This window comes from Quercus suber, unplaced genomic scaffold (assembly GCF_002906115.3).
Source record: "Quercus suber isolate HL8 unplaced genomic scaffold, Cork oak 2.0 scaffold_225, whole genome shotgun sequence".
NCBI classification, from domain to species: Eukaryota; Viridiplantae; Streptophyta; class Magnoliopsida; order Fagales; family Fagaceae; genus Quercus; species Quercus suber.
This window is the reverse complement of record NW_027069683.1, coordinates 642,674-659,222: the sequence shown is the minus strand read 5'-3', so window position 1 is coordinate 659,222 and position 16,549 is coordinate 642,674. Positions and strand designations below refer to the sequence as shown.

The 16,549-nt window shown below is 34.9% G+C and overlaps 1 protein-coding gene across 3 annotated transcripts; it reads right to left on the bottom strand.

Moving 5' to 3' along the window:
- Positions 1–992: 992 nt before the first annotated feature.
- LOC112023693 (RNA-binding protein 2) lies at positions 993–13,065 on the bottom strand. Of its 3 annotated transcripts, XM_024056314.2 has the most exons (7): positions 12,831–13,062; positions 9,406–9,527; positions 9,074–9,311; positions 8,896–8,957; positions 8,741–8,822; positions 6,587–6,706; positions 6,131–6,462 (listed from the first exon to the last, which is right to left on the bottom strand). In XM_024056314.2, exons 1-6 carry the CDS (start codon positions 12,922–12,924, stop codon positions 6,603–6,605), a joined length of 702 nt encoding a protein of 233 aa, XP_023912082.1. In that variant the 5' UTR covers positions 12,925–13,062; the 3' UTR covers positions 6,131–6,462; positions 6,587–6,602. The 3 variants fall into 3 exon arrangements, with proteins under 3 accessions (XP_023912083.1, XP_023912082.1, XP_065636192.1); XM_024056315.2 differs by lacking the exons at positions 6,131–6,462; positions 6,587–6,706 and adding an exon at positions 993–1,327 and having other exon boundaries at positions 12,831–13,065; XM_065780120.1 differs by lacking the exons at positions 6,131–6,462; positions 6,587–6,706 and adding an exon at positions 7,474–8,665 and having other exon boundaries at positions 12,831–13,065.
- Between the last annotated feature and the right edge of the window lie 3,484 nt (positions 13,066–16,549).

Here is a 16,549-nt window from a genome sequence, read left to right as displayed (position 1 = left end):
GCCTCAAATGTCCGTCCTAAATTGCTAATTTTTCACTCTAGAAAGCCTCTAAAATTTATGACATTAGAAGAGATGAATTAAGAGATAATTATAACACTAAATCCAAAAATAAAAAAGAACCTCATCGCACGCGCAAAAACTCATGCGATGAAGCTAGTAGTAATATGATGATGTAGGATGTCGAGGCTATAAATCAAAGAATTTGTAATAAAATTTAATATATATATATATATATATTTCACAAATAAAAACTTGACACATGGCCATCTATTTAATTAATTGTTAATTTTCTACCTTTCTTAACTCAGTTATCTAAATTAAATGAAAAAAATAAATAAAAAAACACAACAGTGAACACGTTGCCGCCACCAACACCACCACCATCTTTTATTGGCACCACTTGTTAGTCACAACAGGTTGCCAAAGAAACAAAATAAAGAAATCCTTGAGAAGAAATCCTTACTAGTTACTAGCAATAGTCTTTTGTCTTTCAACCAAAAAAAAAAAAAGTCTTTTGCCTCCTGTTTCTTCTTTATACGTTCTTTCCAAAGTCTTTATTCATTTTTAACCAATACGTTGACAAGTTGTACGCCATCCCCTACCGACGGGAAAAAATTGGAGCATAAAATTACCATTGATGGGTATCCACTGCTTATTTATCTTCTTCAAATCTCTTAACAAGTTTTAATTATAGATGATGACATCTGCCGATAATAACAAATACCAACATCCAATAATGGCGGTAGAGAATGGTTGTGTCTGGCGGCATTGAATGCATTTGCGATTGCTAGTGGAGCCAACAATGGTTAGTGGGGTGGTAGTGGGGATGTGGTGCCCGTGCCTAGCTGTGGAGATGTATTGACTGTTGTGTTTTAATTTTTAAGCTTTTATTTAATTAAGGTAACTAAATTAAGAAAGGCATAAAATTAGCAAATATTTAAATGAATGTTGTGTATCAAGTTTTTATTTGTGAAATATAGTAGGATAAAAAATTTGAACTTCAAATCCATGCCCTAAATAGGGCTTTCAAATATGACATTTTATTACAAGGGTTTTTACAAACTGACAAGACAAGCCATGTAACATCAACACATTAGCAACTAATAAATAAACTGATTGACATGCCAAGTGTGGAATTAATTTAAATATCTTATTTTGAGAAAAAATTCCCATAATGATGAGAAACATCAACTCAGCCGCTTGCGCTGCCTTAGTGCCTTCAATCAAAACCCCATTGAACTTCTTCACTAAGCCATGTTTCATCATCAACAAATTGGGATCTTATCTTATCTGCCCACTCAAACCCAGCCAAATGCTCATCTTCAAGCTGTCAGTCACCACAAATCGTTTTTGTCCAGTACTTCAACCCAAAGACACAGTTTCCCCCATTATCATAGTCCTTTAAAATTAATGAGAAATGCTATGTATACAACATTTTCACAATAAATTTTAAGTGATAAGTTATTATTAACTGTTATTAGTGAGAAAAAAGTAATTTTAGTGATAGGTTCAAATTAGAACGAATAACAACTTACCACCCAAAAAAATGTTGTAAACATAATGCTTTTCAAAACTAACACGCCTATATCTCAAACCAACCTACCTCTAAACATTCATTCATCAACAAATTCAACTTTATCTCTAATTCATGTTTGTGTGAATAAATTCACTTCCTCTATTTATATATATATATATATATATACACACATATATATGATTCAATAGTTATGGAGATTTGGACCCTAACATCTCTATTAGAAAAAATCAAGAAGGATCAATTGAGTTATAGGGCTCTTGGCAACATTACTATATATTTTAAGTTCTTGTGAATTGATTTTGGTGTTGTCAAGAACTTTGTAACTTAACTAATTGGCCTCTCTTGATGTTTTTAAATGAAACATTTAGGATTCAAATCCCACTCCAACTATCGAATTTATATAGAAATTGATTTTGGTGTTTGTCCAATGATTGTGGCAAAATTTAGAAACAAACCACTTAAATTTCTATGCAAACTCTGCACTCAATCTACTTGTTAGAGCAATTGCATCGGTTCTTCTAAAAGATTCCGTCTATTTTACCCAAAAAAAAACTACTTTTTCTATTTTACAACATCACTTATACAAAACACTCACATCAATCCATCTATTATACACTATATTTAATATAAATAATATTTTTATATTCTTTTTTTAATTTTTTTTTATCTCTGCTGTTTCTTTTTTCTTATTCTTCCTCTTCTTTCTTCTTCTTTCTTTTGCCTTATATCTCTACCGTTTCCTCTTGTTTTTTCTTCCTCCTCTTTCTCTTATGATTAGATCAACACTCCATCACAAGCACCACAACCATCAAAACCCACAAGCACCACCGAACTCCGTCGACCCATAAGCACCTATCTACACCACCAGCACTGATCCACATCACTAATCCACATGCAACAACGGCGATGGCGACTACAATGAAATCGCCTCTCCAATCCACGATCACCAATCAATGATCCACAAGCAACAATCCACAATCAAAGCACCACAAGCACTGTTCTAGTCGTCCCACAGCCACAAGTTCACAAAAATGCTCTCTATCTGTGTTGGTGTGTCCGTGTGTGAGTGTGTTTGATTTTTTATTGATTTTGTGGTGTGACCGAGTGTAGGTTTGTTTAATTTTTTGTTGATTTCATGGTGTGTCCGTTTTATGGTGGTGGTGGTTGGCAGTGCTGGGTTGCGGTGGTGTTGAGTTGCAATGATGTAGGTGGTGGTGCTAAGTCTGTGTGGTTAGCGGTGAGGGTTATCAATTGCAAAGATTATGAATTGAAGAGAGAGAGTCAAGGGAAGAGAGAATGTGAGGGGAGAGAAAATATATTAAAATAATGGATAAAAAAGCTACAGTAACCATACATATATGCACAGTAGAAGTGGCAAATAGGTGAATTGGGTCATAAATGGTTTGGGTCTTAAATGGGTTGGGTGTGTAATTATCTATTTATCCATTTATGACCCGTTTATATATAAATTAATTATCTATTACCCGTTCAACCCATTTACTTAGTAACCCGCCCATTTAACCCAATATAACCCAAATAAATAAATAACTTGCTCACATCAAAAAAATAATTGTTACTGGATTTTCCCATTAAGTTAGCAACTACAAAATTTCTCATAAACCAAACAGGAACCTTGAAAATTGGATTAAAATCTTTTAGCTTTATAACAACATCATCCACTTCATTTTCATTTATTTTCCCAAACTTTCTCACAAACCAAACATAACTTCTCTTCACCCAAACCAAACAAAACTTCTCCTCACCCTTGAAACGGCACCATCACATTCCTCTGCCTCTTCTTGATAGTCGTCATCCTACGTGGCACTATCGGAGCCGATAAATTCAGAACCCCGGAGCAAGACTTCAATGAGCTCCGCGACCACCTCTACTCTCGTGGGCGGCGCGTGGAGCCCCACCGCGTCCTCGAAGAAGCCCAACCCAAAATTGAGTCCAATAACCAGTCCAACAACTACACCACTTTCAACATCACCAAGATCCTCATCGACAATGAACCCGAAGAGAAACCCGACCCGAACAAACCCTACTCTCTCGGCCCCAAAATCTCCGATTGGAACTAGCAAAGATCCAAGTGGTTGAAAAACAACCCACAATTCCCCAACTTTATCGGGCCAAATAAACCCCGAGTCTTGCTCGCTACTGGTTCGTCTCTGAAACCTTGCGAAAACCCGATCGGAGATCACCTACCTGTTGAAAGCGATCAAGAAGAAGATCGATTACTGTAGGTTGTACGGGATCAAGGTCTTCTACAACATGGCGCTTCTCGGCGTGAGATGGCAAGGTTTTGGGCGAAACTTCCATTGATTCGGAAACTTTTGCTTTCTCATCCTGAAATCGAGTTTCTATGGTGAATGGACAGTGATGCGAAGAGTGCGGTCGTCGGAGGCGGAGTTGATGTAGTGGGATTTCTTTTCTGTTAAAGTGTTTGGTTACTGAGAAAATCTAAGAGAGAGTGAGACTGAGGGCTGAATGTTTGGGGTTTGAAATCCAGAGGATATACTGTTTATTTAGTTTTAAAATTTAGAAGAGTTTAGTAGGTTTATTTAATTTTAAATTTTAGATGGGTTTAGAAAGTATGAATTAATTTATCCATTTAGACTCATCTAATTAAATAACCAAATGGGTCTTCATCCATTTAACCCAAATACTCAAATGAGTTGGGTTAAGACTTATTCAAATAAAATGGATAATTGACGAGTTCATGGATATAGATAAAAATTACCACCTCTAATGCACGGTTTCTGTAGCAATTTTGTATATTTGCACACTTTTGCAAGGACTGATGTGAGATTTTTTGATTAAAATGTACAAAATTAAGCACTTTTTGTATTATGCAAAATTTTGCAACCACTCATATAGTTGCTCTTAGAATGTCTAATTTAAAGCTGATGTTATCGTTAATATTTACTCTTATGGAACCTATATTGATTTAAGTACGAAAAGCTGATGTGCCCCAAATTTGAATTATTTAAAAAGAAAGAAATTTTTTATTTGATTAATTGTGATGTTGCCTTCTCAACTCCTCAAGAATATGTCGATTTGATTGATTGTGATGTTGCCTTCTCGACTCCTTACACCGCCGCTAGTTTAGAGAATTGAAAGATGTAAGATAAGGCAAAGAAGGTGAATGTCCAGGGACTGGTGATTTGGTGAGAAAATGGTTTTCATCAAACCGAGGCTTATCATTTTTTATATACCTTTAATACAAGGATAGTTTTCTTTTCTATTTTCTTTTTTCTTTTTCTTTTTTGGTTATTTGTTATTTTTATTTATTAATCAATAGCAAATTTTAATAGATAAAACTCAAACTATGACGTGTCCAGTCGCAATAGTAACACTATGCATTACTCTTTTTGTATGTGTTCTAAAATTATCACATCAATTTGCAAGGTCCAAGGTCTATGTGATAATATGTAATAAAAAATTTGGTATTATAAGAGTATATAACTACACTCTTTTTAGTAACCTATCCTGCAAATCCAGCATAGCTTCTTACCTAACCATTAGACACCATACAATAACCCCTTTCCACAAAACCAAAAAGAAAAGAAAAATGATTAACTCAAAACATCTAGAATATGTAAAAACCAGGAAAATATTTGAAAGAACTAAACCCATGCTAATCCAAATTTCTTGTTTTCTACCGCATGCTTGAATGGAGCACTGGGCACGAACAACTAGAGCATTTTTCTAATAAATTTGCACTCCAACAATTGATTGAAATCATAAATAGGGCATATCACAATCACGGGATTTTCATGAAACCACATTTTTATCAGGCCTCAGGAAATTTTTCTGCTACTTAAAAGGATGGCTACAAATACCCTGAAAATATTATCCTTGTGCAAAAACTAATACCATTATTTGCTCTAGGGGGTGTTATAACACAACCTTTTCCCATTCTCCATCACAGACTCCAGCATCCAGTTTTTAAGAGTCAAGAATGGTCCTCACAAACTCAGAGCATCAGTAGCTCCAGCAAAGGATAAGAATATAGGTTTGGCCTAAGCTCAACTTTGGTTTACTTCACAAAGCTCTTTTGAGCCAAAAATTTCATATGAGGAATGCATGATGTATTCTGGAAATCCAAGAACAGCATTGCAGGAGTATTTTAAGATTATCCACTGTGCCAGAAAGCTATGGACTAATTTGTGAAAATATGCAGTGTGACACGTACAGGCCAATATCAAGAATTCAAAATTAATACTTTTTAAGGTAACAGTGGCTCACAGGCTTTGGGATATAGGATTTGGAGCATGAGGAATTGACTACAGCCTCTGGAGCACAGCAGAAACAAGTTTTCCTAGCATCTCCTGCCTACTATAAAGTTATCAACAGGCAATGGAATACTCAACATATAACCACCACCCCCCCCCCCCCCCCCCCCAAAAAAAAGGAAAAAAAAAAAAAAAAACGCAATATAGTATTTTGCTGCCAAAAAATGTCCTTTTTTTTTCTTCTTATTTTCTTTGAAAAGAAAAAACAAAGGTTTTAAAAGAGAAATCTGGGACATTATTTGAGTAAAATGTGGAACTGAAAAATTACACCACATGCTTTTAACTTTTGACAACCTACTTCGAAGATCACCTCACTTGCTATAAATATACTTTGAAACACAAGATTAAGCCCAAAAGGCAGGACAATCAGAAGTTTACACCATCTCCAACTACGGATAAAGATAATAGTATTTAGTCAAACGCATATCGAAACAGTCTGAAGTAATTAAACGCAAAAATAGTTCACAGCATTCTAAACGAAAAGCACACTCCACATCTCTAGCAATGGCACCAGAATTAACGAAAACCACACGGTTCAAGTCGTTCCTAACGAAAGCGCTTGTAAATCACGAAACCGCAACGCTGTTGTATCACTCCTCATTATCATAACCTCTCCAAATTGAGCGAATCCTACAGAGAAGCGTCGTTCAATGATTTTAGCGTGATTCATTGTTTTATAATGAAGTTTTCTTAGTCAGCACCTAACGGTCATGAATAATAAAGAGTCGAGCGGGTGGAAGATAACGTTAATCACCTGCAAAACCGCTATTTCAACGCTTGCCACGATGCCCGCCACCTGACCTTGCACCAGGATAGCGAGCAAATTGCAACCTTAAATTGACCGAGTCACGGTCATGCTCATCAAATTTATAACCTGCAAAATCGATCGACTATTTTACGCTGAACATCTAGCCACGTTTTGAACGGTTAAGTAGGGCATCAGCAGACATGATATTAGACGTGTGCATCATTACCTCAACTGAAATACATAGCAAACCCAAAATAAACCTGACAAACAGTTAATCACTTTCCATAACACCCTGTGGATCCACCACTCATTTCCTCATCGTCAAAAGGGCACCACATTAGGACTCCCCATAACGGTGAAACAAATTCTACCATCTTTACAAGGTTTTAAGCTCACTCATCAGGCTTCCAATCTCTCACTTACACGCAAAATAAAATTGGAGGGATATTTTGCCCCAATCAAATCTGCTTTAGTTAGTTGGAGGTTTCAATTTTTCTAGAACAGGTGAGGAAAAGGTGAGTCTAAATCTGAGGTATTTATCGCATCATCATTTTAACCAATAATCATGGTTGGCCAGCCATGTGATTAGATCCACCTCCTCAAGCAGTCTAGGTAGCCTATTTGGCCAGTTGAGCTTACGTTTCATAAAGTCAACTAAACCAACCAGGTTTTTTTTTTTTCTTCTTTAAAAGAAAAATTGTTGAATATTGTACAATCCAACAGAACTGAGGTTTGAACTGTACAATCCAACAATTTTTCTTTAAAAGAAGAAAAAGAAATAACCAGGTTGGTTTAGTTTATATATAAGTCCAATAAAAAGTAGCAGAAAAATCATATCATTCTTTTAGAGGAACAGAACTTCCAAGCCCTCCAAAGTGAATTCCTCACCTTCATTTTTTTTTTTTACAAGTAGAAAATTTTATTTGAAAGAAGGGCTAGTTCAAATACACACTGTGTGCATTGACCACTCCTAAGTAATTACAATCTAAGATTCAAAAGATCTAAAAACTCTAGATACAGAGATGTGGTAATACTACCCAAGGTGAGTTTTTCACCTTCATTTGAAATAACTAATCCGTCAAACTAATTATTAGCAAAGTTTTTGAGATATTTTTTAAAATTTTGTGAACCCCTAGAAGCTTAGGGGTTCAAATTGCAAAAAAAAATCCCATTTATATTATTTTCCTATTAAATTTGTCTGTAATTGTTGCAATTGAAGAGGAAGCCTTTTGCTTACATCATAACAACATAATGTTAGATTTGGCAAACTAAAATTTTTTTTTCTTTTTTTTTTCACATTCAACTTATTCCAAGATTTTGACATTTTAATTTCAGCAGACATGCACACAAATAAATGAAACAGGTTGATACATACTACAACATAAAGGATTCCCAGCTACAAACATTTGTATGACATTTTTTACCTCTATCATAAACTAATTGATACACTAATTGACGCATACACAACAAATTTCATATAACATGCATATAAGCATACCTTCTTTTTTTTCAATAGAAATGGAGAAATAAAGATATATGTTAATCGCCTAAAAACACAAAATATTTAAATAAGTCTCATTTAAAAACATGCATATGGACATTGGACAAGTACAGAGACATACAGAAGCACACTAATCAAAAGTTTAATTATTGTATGCATAAAAGTGAATCTGCCAAAAACTGTTGATAGAGGTAAAGACATTCAGAGAGGCATGGTGATCCTAGAATTTGATTCCCAAGGTAGCTTTTACGCTTATGGGTAGGGATGGACTCTTTAGTGCCAGCCCACCCCGCAATGTCCTTTGACACCATGCCAAATCATAAGATTAGATGCTACAAATCTATAATTCTATATGCCCCTCACCCCCTCCAACCCTCACCATAAGTCAGAATAGCACACAATATTCAGTTCGAACTTTTGGTACACCTTATGGTGTAACTAGCTATTCTCCTCTTTGTGTGTGTGTGTGTGTGGTGTGTGGTGTGTGTTGTTTTGTTGGGGGGGGGGGCAACCTTCTTTTTGTTGAAAATATTTCTTGGAAAACATGTTACTTCTCCACTAATGGCACAACAAAAGGACAGCAGCTATAAGCAATAAAACAGATGACTTAGATACAAGATCCTAAAATTCACAAAAATCAAAGGGTAAAATATGCTCACCTTGCAATGCATCCATGGCAGTGGCTGCATGGGCTGGACTTACAAAGTCAACAAAACAAAGTACCAGTGGCTCTCCCCCAGGCTGGACAGAATAATCATCAGTGAATCCATCAATGCATGAAATATCAACATGCACTTACAAAAAGATAACTTACATGTCGTGATTCCTTGCTCACAAGTCTTACTTCTTTGTAGCCAACAAAAGGGCGAAAGATATCTGAGAACCCAAGTGAAGGAACAAGACTAGGAAGGGAAAAGTGCAAGCAACTGTGAAGTGAAGATAAAAGAAAAGGAGCAAACAATGCCTGTTAATGTAAGCCAACATAAGGATACGAGCCACTTCCCGTCGTGTACAGTTTGGTGGTAAGCCCTCCACAAATAGTGTACTGGAAGCATCAGGAGGAAGGGGAACCTCAGACCTTCCACTTCCATATCCCAAGGTTCTGTCTTTCACAGTTGAACCTGCGTCCACACTCCCAAGACCAACAATACGTGGATCATCAACAGCACGACCTGACATTCCTCCACTCATGGCTCTAGCAGACTGCCCCCCACCATAAGATGAAACTTGCTGAAATGCATTGTAAGAACAGATCTTAATATAAAATTGAATTAAGAGTGAAAAATGTGTCTCGAGATGCTAAACACTAGAAATAACGATATACCGCACTGCGAAGGTAACGGTCATAGGATGCTCCAATGGAGTCAGTATCCCTCATTCCACGAAGTGTCCCTCTATCATCATCACGAGGGAAATAACTGGGCAGGTCATGACCACTGTGGACATCTTCACAATCAAGAACATACTTTCAGTCAATGAGCCCAAGTTTAAAGGAGCAAAATATTAAGACACGTGATTCTAAATGCAGAAGAACAGCACCACTTCATGCACAAAGTCAAACTGCCAGAGATATAGCTACTAATTAAGAAATAACAATAAATATAAATAAATAAATAAATTTTAATAAGAAAAAATAATAGTAAATATAACGAAGAACATAATGAAAAATAGTCGATCTCCAAAGAAATCTTATTGCCACAATTACTTATAACTTGAACTACCACATCACTCATAATTGGGTCACTGCAACTGCTGAGGGTCATTCAACATCACCAATTACACACAACATACCAGAAGTGGTATATCATCAACAATAGAAAGCACCCTATCAACAACTTTTGATACATCAAAATTTTGGGGTGGGGTGATTTGAACCCTGGATGTCTCCATTGGAAACACGAAGGGTGCCAACTGAACCACAAGGCTCTCAGTAAGCATCCTATCAACAACTATCAAATTGATAATAGAAGAGTTCAATTACCAAATGTTTATTAATGCAGCCATGGAAAAAGGGAAGAGATGTTAGTTTCTATTTGATTTCCAATTCTAGAAATTATGGCGATTCATTTCTAGGGATCAGGTGAAAGATCCGATTGAGACGAGTTTTAAATTATTGTAAAGGTACTGCCCCAAGTAAACTAATAAAACTACAACATGTTCCTACTTGGGTCATTTGTCTGAGAGTTTTGATCAGTAAAATAAGGAATTCATTTATAAATAAAATGGGACAAGGCCCAAGTACACGAGGGAGTAGCAAGACAAAGAATAAGAAAGCAAAAACAAAAAATTCAACCAAGATGCAAGGTATCCCAAAAAGACAAGATCTGAAACAAAGGCAAAAGAATGCAGAGTAACTTGTTCCTACTTGAATAAATTTCACACCAGGTTTGTCTAAGAGTTATAGTTGTTATAACATGCAGGTTCAGAATCGTAGATATCCCTGGGGATTATTTTGCTTCATAACAGCCTTAGATGTCTTTTCTACAATTTTAAAATAGTCTTACCTCTCTTACATGGTTTTCCCATATTAAGAGCTGCTTACAATGAAAAGTAAAAAATTCTAGAGCCTTTATGAATATGTCTCATTATACTCAAACGAATGTTTTAAAACAGGTTTCGTCTCATTGTACTAAAAAAAATCATTTTTTTAAAGCAGGTTACATAGTGTGATTTTATTCCTCTTTTCTTTTTCTACCTCCCACTCTTCTTGCTTCACTTCATTGTTCTTGGGTTACTATTCATAAGCCCAGAACAGCCCCATAAACATTTTCTTTCTTCTAATTTTACCCTATAATAAAACAAAAATCCCATAGTTTCCCATAGCTTTTACCACCAAATAAACCATTAAATAAACTATAAGAAACTTAATTTTGCTGCTGCCAGAAAGATTCATACAATCTCTTATTTTTGAAAAACATCCCCTCTCTAACAAACTTTATCCCATCTTTTTCAAACCATAATCATCCCCATACCTAAATCCCTTTGTCTACAATCCCAAAACAAAAACCTACAGTGTTTTCAAACCCTAAGCCCCGTGTATAGGCAATTGTAGGCAGCTTCTGTCTGTCCAAGCTCACCTATCTCTACACAGGGTATGTAATTCTCAAAAGAATTCCTATATGTAGTCATCAAGGTTATGCTAAATCTCCTCTTTCCTGTAAAGCAAGGCATATAATGTAACAAGAGACACATGCACACCCTCATACACAACCAATGATCACCATGCACCAATCCTTTTTTTTTTCTGGAGAAAACCAACAAGCACAATCCTTAACTTGTTTAACAGCAAACATGTCAAAATCTAAAGGCCTGGAGACAAGTTAAAATCTATGCATGAGAAATGGGATTTTTAACCAGATTTAGAATAGATCCATCATCCATCCTTCGCAGTTATGGACTTACATCATTTCTAAAGTTTGAACATCACAAAGTATTTTTCTTTTAGCAGTAAATGAACATCACAAAGTCATGCACTTTCATAATTACTCTGAAATAAACTCCCATTCCAAATCTAAATTTATTGTCTTTGTCATCAACTTCATAAGTCCAATTATTTCACTTTACAAAATACTATTATTTAAATGGCACCAAAGTCTCTAACTTTGTTACGTTTGATAAGGTATTATCAATTTAACCCCCATCTTTTATTAACAAAACATATTGTTGAAAGTCCAACCAATATCATAGGACCATGGAATATTATGGCATGGTACAGATCAAGCACTAAAAGCACACCTTACCATGGAGCACACAACAATAACAGAAATTCCTTTAGGTCTATCTACATTCAGATGTGAAAGGAATAAAAGGAAAACTAGCAGTCATCAGAAAGTTATGAGTAGCCAACATCAAATTTTAGGAGTACAAAAGAAAGATCACTAATTTCGTTGAAGTCAGGAAGTTGGAGTAACATCTGATAAGCGGGTCAAGCAAATGTATATGAAAATGATCAATTCTTTTATATGTATCAGGTGTATGTTCTACTCGATATCATTTAAACACAGCCAGCTGACTGTGATTGAATTTGGTCAAATTATAAATATGTGAGCTATGTTGCAATTTATGATTCAACATCATTCACGAGGAAGAGATATATCTCCTCATATAGATAAGCATATTATTCTCTTAAGCCTTGAAAATTATATTTCTTACCCTAAACTGAAATAAATGGTACTTATGATTCATTCAATATCATTCAAATCCATAGAACATAGCTCTCAAACTGTTATTTTACACAAAGCAACCTTAAAACAAACATACCTACAGGCATGTAAGAAGACCCAAAAAAAAAAAAAAAAAAATGTAAACTTTCCTATAATCCAAGCAACAATCTTTAAGAAAGACCATGCAACTACTAATTTCAGATATCAAACAGCTGAGACAACAACACTTTAAACAAACTGGACCTCAAAGAAATCCATTTCACCATTAAACCTAAAACAAAAACAAACAAAAAAAAAATCAAAATTCTTATCACAACCCAAAACATAGCCCTAGGTATTCTTCAGCTAAAAGGGTCCTGTTTTTTTTTTTTTTAACACAAATCAAAACATTCGAAAAAAATTGCCCAAATTTCTGTTTTTCCTCGTCTTTTATTTAATTTTCTTCGGCTTTCTCAGCAACCAAACAGGGTTAAAAGCAATAATTATCAAAACCCTAATTTGAATCACATAGAGGGAAAAAAAATACAAGAGGAGACAAAAAAAAAGTAAGTAAATCGTAGAAATTAAGGTTGTTTTTGCTTTTTACCGTAATCGGAGCGAGAGCGTTTTCCGACCATCTGAGGCATCGCCTGCGACTGCGCCTGCCGTGCCTCGCCGTACCTCCAATAACCATCCGCCATGTTTTAGAGAGAGAAAATACCTTAGAGAGAGAGAGAGGGATGAAAATTAGGGGATACGTGTATGCAGTGTTTTTAGCACAGACACGATTTAGATTCTCTCTCTTTTGAGGACGAGAAAGCGGCGAAGTACAAAGAACGCAACGAAAATCACTAGATTTTGTTTCTTTTTCTTTTTTTTCTTTTTACTTTTTTTTTTGTTTTTTATATATTTTGGAGGAATGAAATTTCAACCAATCTTAAGCTCTAAGTTTTTTTTTGAGAATGATCTTAAGCTCTAAGTTGATATTGAATGTGTAGGGACCCAGTTTGGATTGACCCTGAGTGATGGGTTTTCAGCCCAATAAGCCCAAACAATACATTTATAGAGAGTGGGGTGAAAGGTTTAGGTGCTGGCCGTCGATCACCAAGCATGAACTTTCTCATAAAAAAGACAAATGCTAAGAGTTTCTTTCCCAATGGGGGGATGCTCCTCGGCCTGTGGCCGAGGAGGCCTTATTGTTCTCCCTTTTCTTTTTTCCCCCCCCCCCCTCCTTCTTTCCTTTACTAGCTTTTCTTTTATAGTTTTTATCTTCCTACCCCCTCCTTCCATCTGTTGATCATCTAATGCATTAAATGTGAGAGTGACAGCTTACTTTGGGGTTAGTCTCTCCTCAAAATTACCTTCGTCAGGCCGAGGACAAGGTGGTCCTCAGTGTGGATTGGGAAGAAAAGGCTTTCCCTCTCCTTGGCCCTGAACAGCCTGTGCTCCTCGGCCTGGGCCTTGGGCCTGCTACATGATGGGCCGAGGCTATCAGGCCCATGGGCCCCACAGAATGTTATTAGCGGACAAAAATATAATTTAGATAATGGGTTCAAATTAGAATATTTGTTATGAAAATATTGTAATAATATAATTTATTCATATGACTCTGGCTCTTAGATGCATAAAAAAAAAGTATCATTATTTTATAGTTTGCTTGTGTTTTTAATTTTTAGAGAATGATAAAATAGTTTTGAAAATATGTTACTTTTGAGCTTTTACCTTTTTAAGACTTCATTTATATATTCCTTTCAAAAACCACTTTTAATGAAAAAATGATTTATTTTATGTTGTTTTGTGCAAGTTAGGTGAAAAAGGTTTATACTACTTGCTTGCACTGAAAATTTCCACAAATGGTGGTTGTTGTGACGGAGAAAAATGGCGGTAGTAGTGGTAGATTCAATGACGGGTCATTAATAATGGAAGCAAACAAGAGTGGTAATTGGTAATTGGTGTTTACAATGGCCAACGATTGGTGGTAGGTGGGTGACTAGGTGACATAACTAAGTAACCGGCAAAATGGGCGATAGTTAATGGTTGGAGGTTAGTGGCAAAAATGATCGAGAATCGATAGAAACAAGCAACGATGTGGCCATAGACAACAAGGGGAAAGTGTAGTCAATGATATAAAGGAGTTAAAAGGAACAAGGGTTGTGGTAATTGGTGATTGGTGTTTACAATGGCCAACGATTTGTGGTACGTGGGTGACTAGGTGACATAACTAAGTAACGGGCAAAATGGGTGATAGTTAATGGTTGGAGGTTAGTGGCAAAAATGATCGAGAATCAATAGAAACAAGCAACGATGTGGCCATAGACAACAAGGGGGAAGTGTTGTTGATGATATAAAGGAGTTAAAAGGAACAAGAGTTGTAGGGATGAAGCCAATAATTTTTCTCAAAGTGGCTCTGTTTCATTATATTTATTCTATATCTTAATTTCATTCATTTAATATCCCTTTAGTTTGGTGTTATTGAGATAAAAGATGTCGTTTCTAATCTATTTGTTTCTAGTTCTACATATATGGGAAGTTTAAAAAGAAGATCATGATGATTTTAAATCTTTTAACTAGATAATTTAATATTCTAATGCACGAAGATAATTGATTCAGTCATTGTAGTTAGACTCTATTACGAATTTCTGACCCGCACCCATTTTAATGTAATTTTTTATTGACTCAAAAAATGGTTTTAGGTGACTAGCTTTTTCATTCACACTAACCATCATAAACCATTTTGCGCCCAAATAAATACATCTTTTAGGTATTCTTTTTGTCTACGATTTGGCTCAATTTTCACATCTTTTTTTTTTCTTTGGTACCATATTGAGTAAAATAGGAAATAGAATTTTGACTAAAGTATTATGTTAATTAATAAAAATGATGAATTAATTGTTGTTATGGCAAGCTTTACTATGTTTGAAATAGTTATTGAAGTTAATGCTAAACTTGTTTATGATGGATCACCAATAGAAAATGCTGGATTAGCAGGTATTAAGGGCTTAATTCCTACACTAAGCCACATGAACTATAATAAGATATCCTAAAAACGAAAGTTACATTAATGATCTATGTAATAATTTTAAGTCCTCTGGATAATTCATGGTGCGCCTTTCTTAGAATCAAGCCTCTTATTGGTTGTGACTGTTACTTACTTACTTTCACTTCCTTATTCCCTTTGTTTCTTCCTCATCAAGCTTAAATGACACATGTTGAGTCCATAGTAAGTGTTTGTACCTTCCATTAACATGCCGCTGGAAATGTTTCAATACTTGACAAACCAAACGAGGGAACCATGAATTGTGAAAACTACTATTCCTTCGATTAGCTATATAAAGAAAAACAGGTTAAATTACAATTTATCCATTTATGGTTTAGTTGAAATTTAAGTTGTCTACCTGTGATTTAAAATTTGATACTTTATTCATATGAAGTTTGATTGAAATTTAAGTTTTTTATCTGTGATTTGAAATCCCGTGATATAAGTGTTCTACTAGATTCTTTTTTATCTTATTTGATTTTGTATTTTTATATTTTTTGTGTTTTTAGAGGAAAGAGACATAAAAGTGGAGTAAAATTACATATTTAGTGTGTGTTTAGCAAAAATCATTTTTATCAACTTATTTTACTATTCAATTTATTTTTGCTACTATTCATGGGCTCTACTACACTTTTTGGTACTATTCATAGGTCTCACTGTACTAGCTAATTTTTACATTTATCTACAGTATTTTTAGCAAAAAGTTTTCAGTTTCAACAAAATAAGTAAATCTCAAATAGACCCTTCGTGTCCATTTGGCATGATTAAGTGTGCATTTAGATACTATTTATTTTGTTGAAAATTGAAAATAATAAAAAAAATTATTGTTCATGCTTGAAAGTATTGTTCATATGCCTGATTGCACTGTTCATGTCCCATGAATAATGCAATAGGCGCTGGTTAAAAAAAAAAAAAGAAGCTAAAAACGTAAATAATCTGGATGTGGACGCGTAAACCAAACTGACCCAAATTTTGCTAACTTATTTTATTATTCAGCTTATTTTTGCTATTATTCATAGGTCTCAATACACTTTTTGAAACTAATTTTTACATTTATCTACAGTACTTTTAGCAAAAAGTTTTCAGTTTTAACAAAATAAGTGAATCTCAAATAGACCCTTCGTGTCCATTTGGCATGATTAAGTGTGCATTTAGATACTGTTTATTTTGTTGAAATTTGAAAATAATTTTAAAAAATTACTGTTCATGCTTGAAAGTATTGTTCATATGCTTGATTGTACTGTTCATATCCCATGAACAATGCAATAGGCACTGATTAAAAAAAAAAA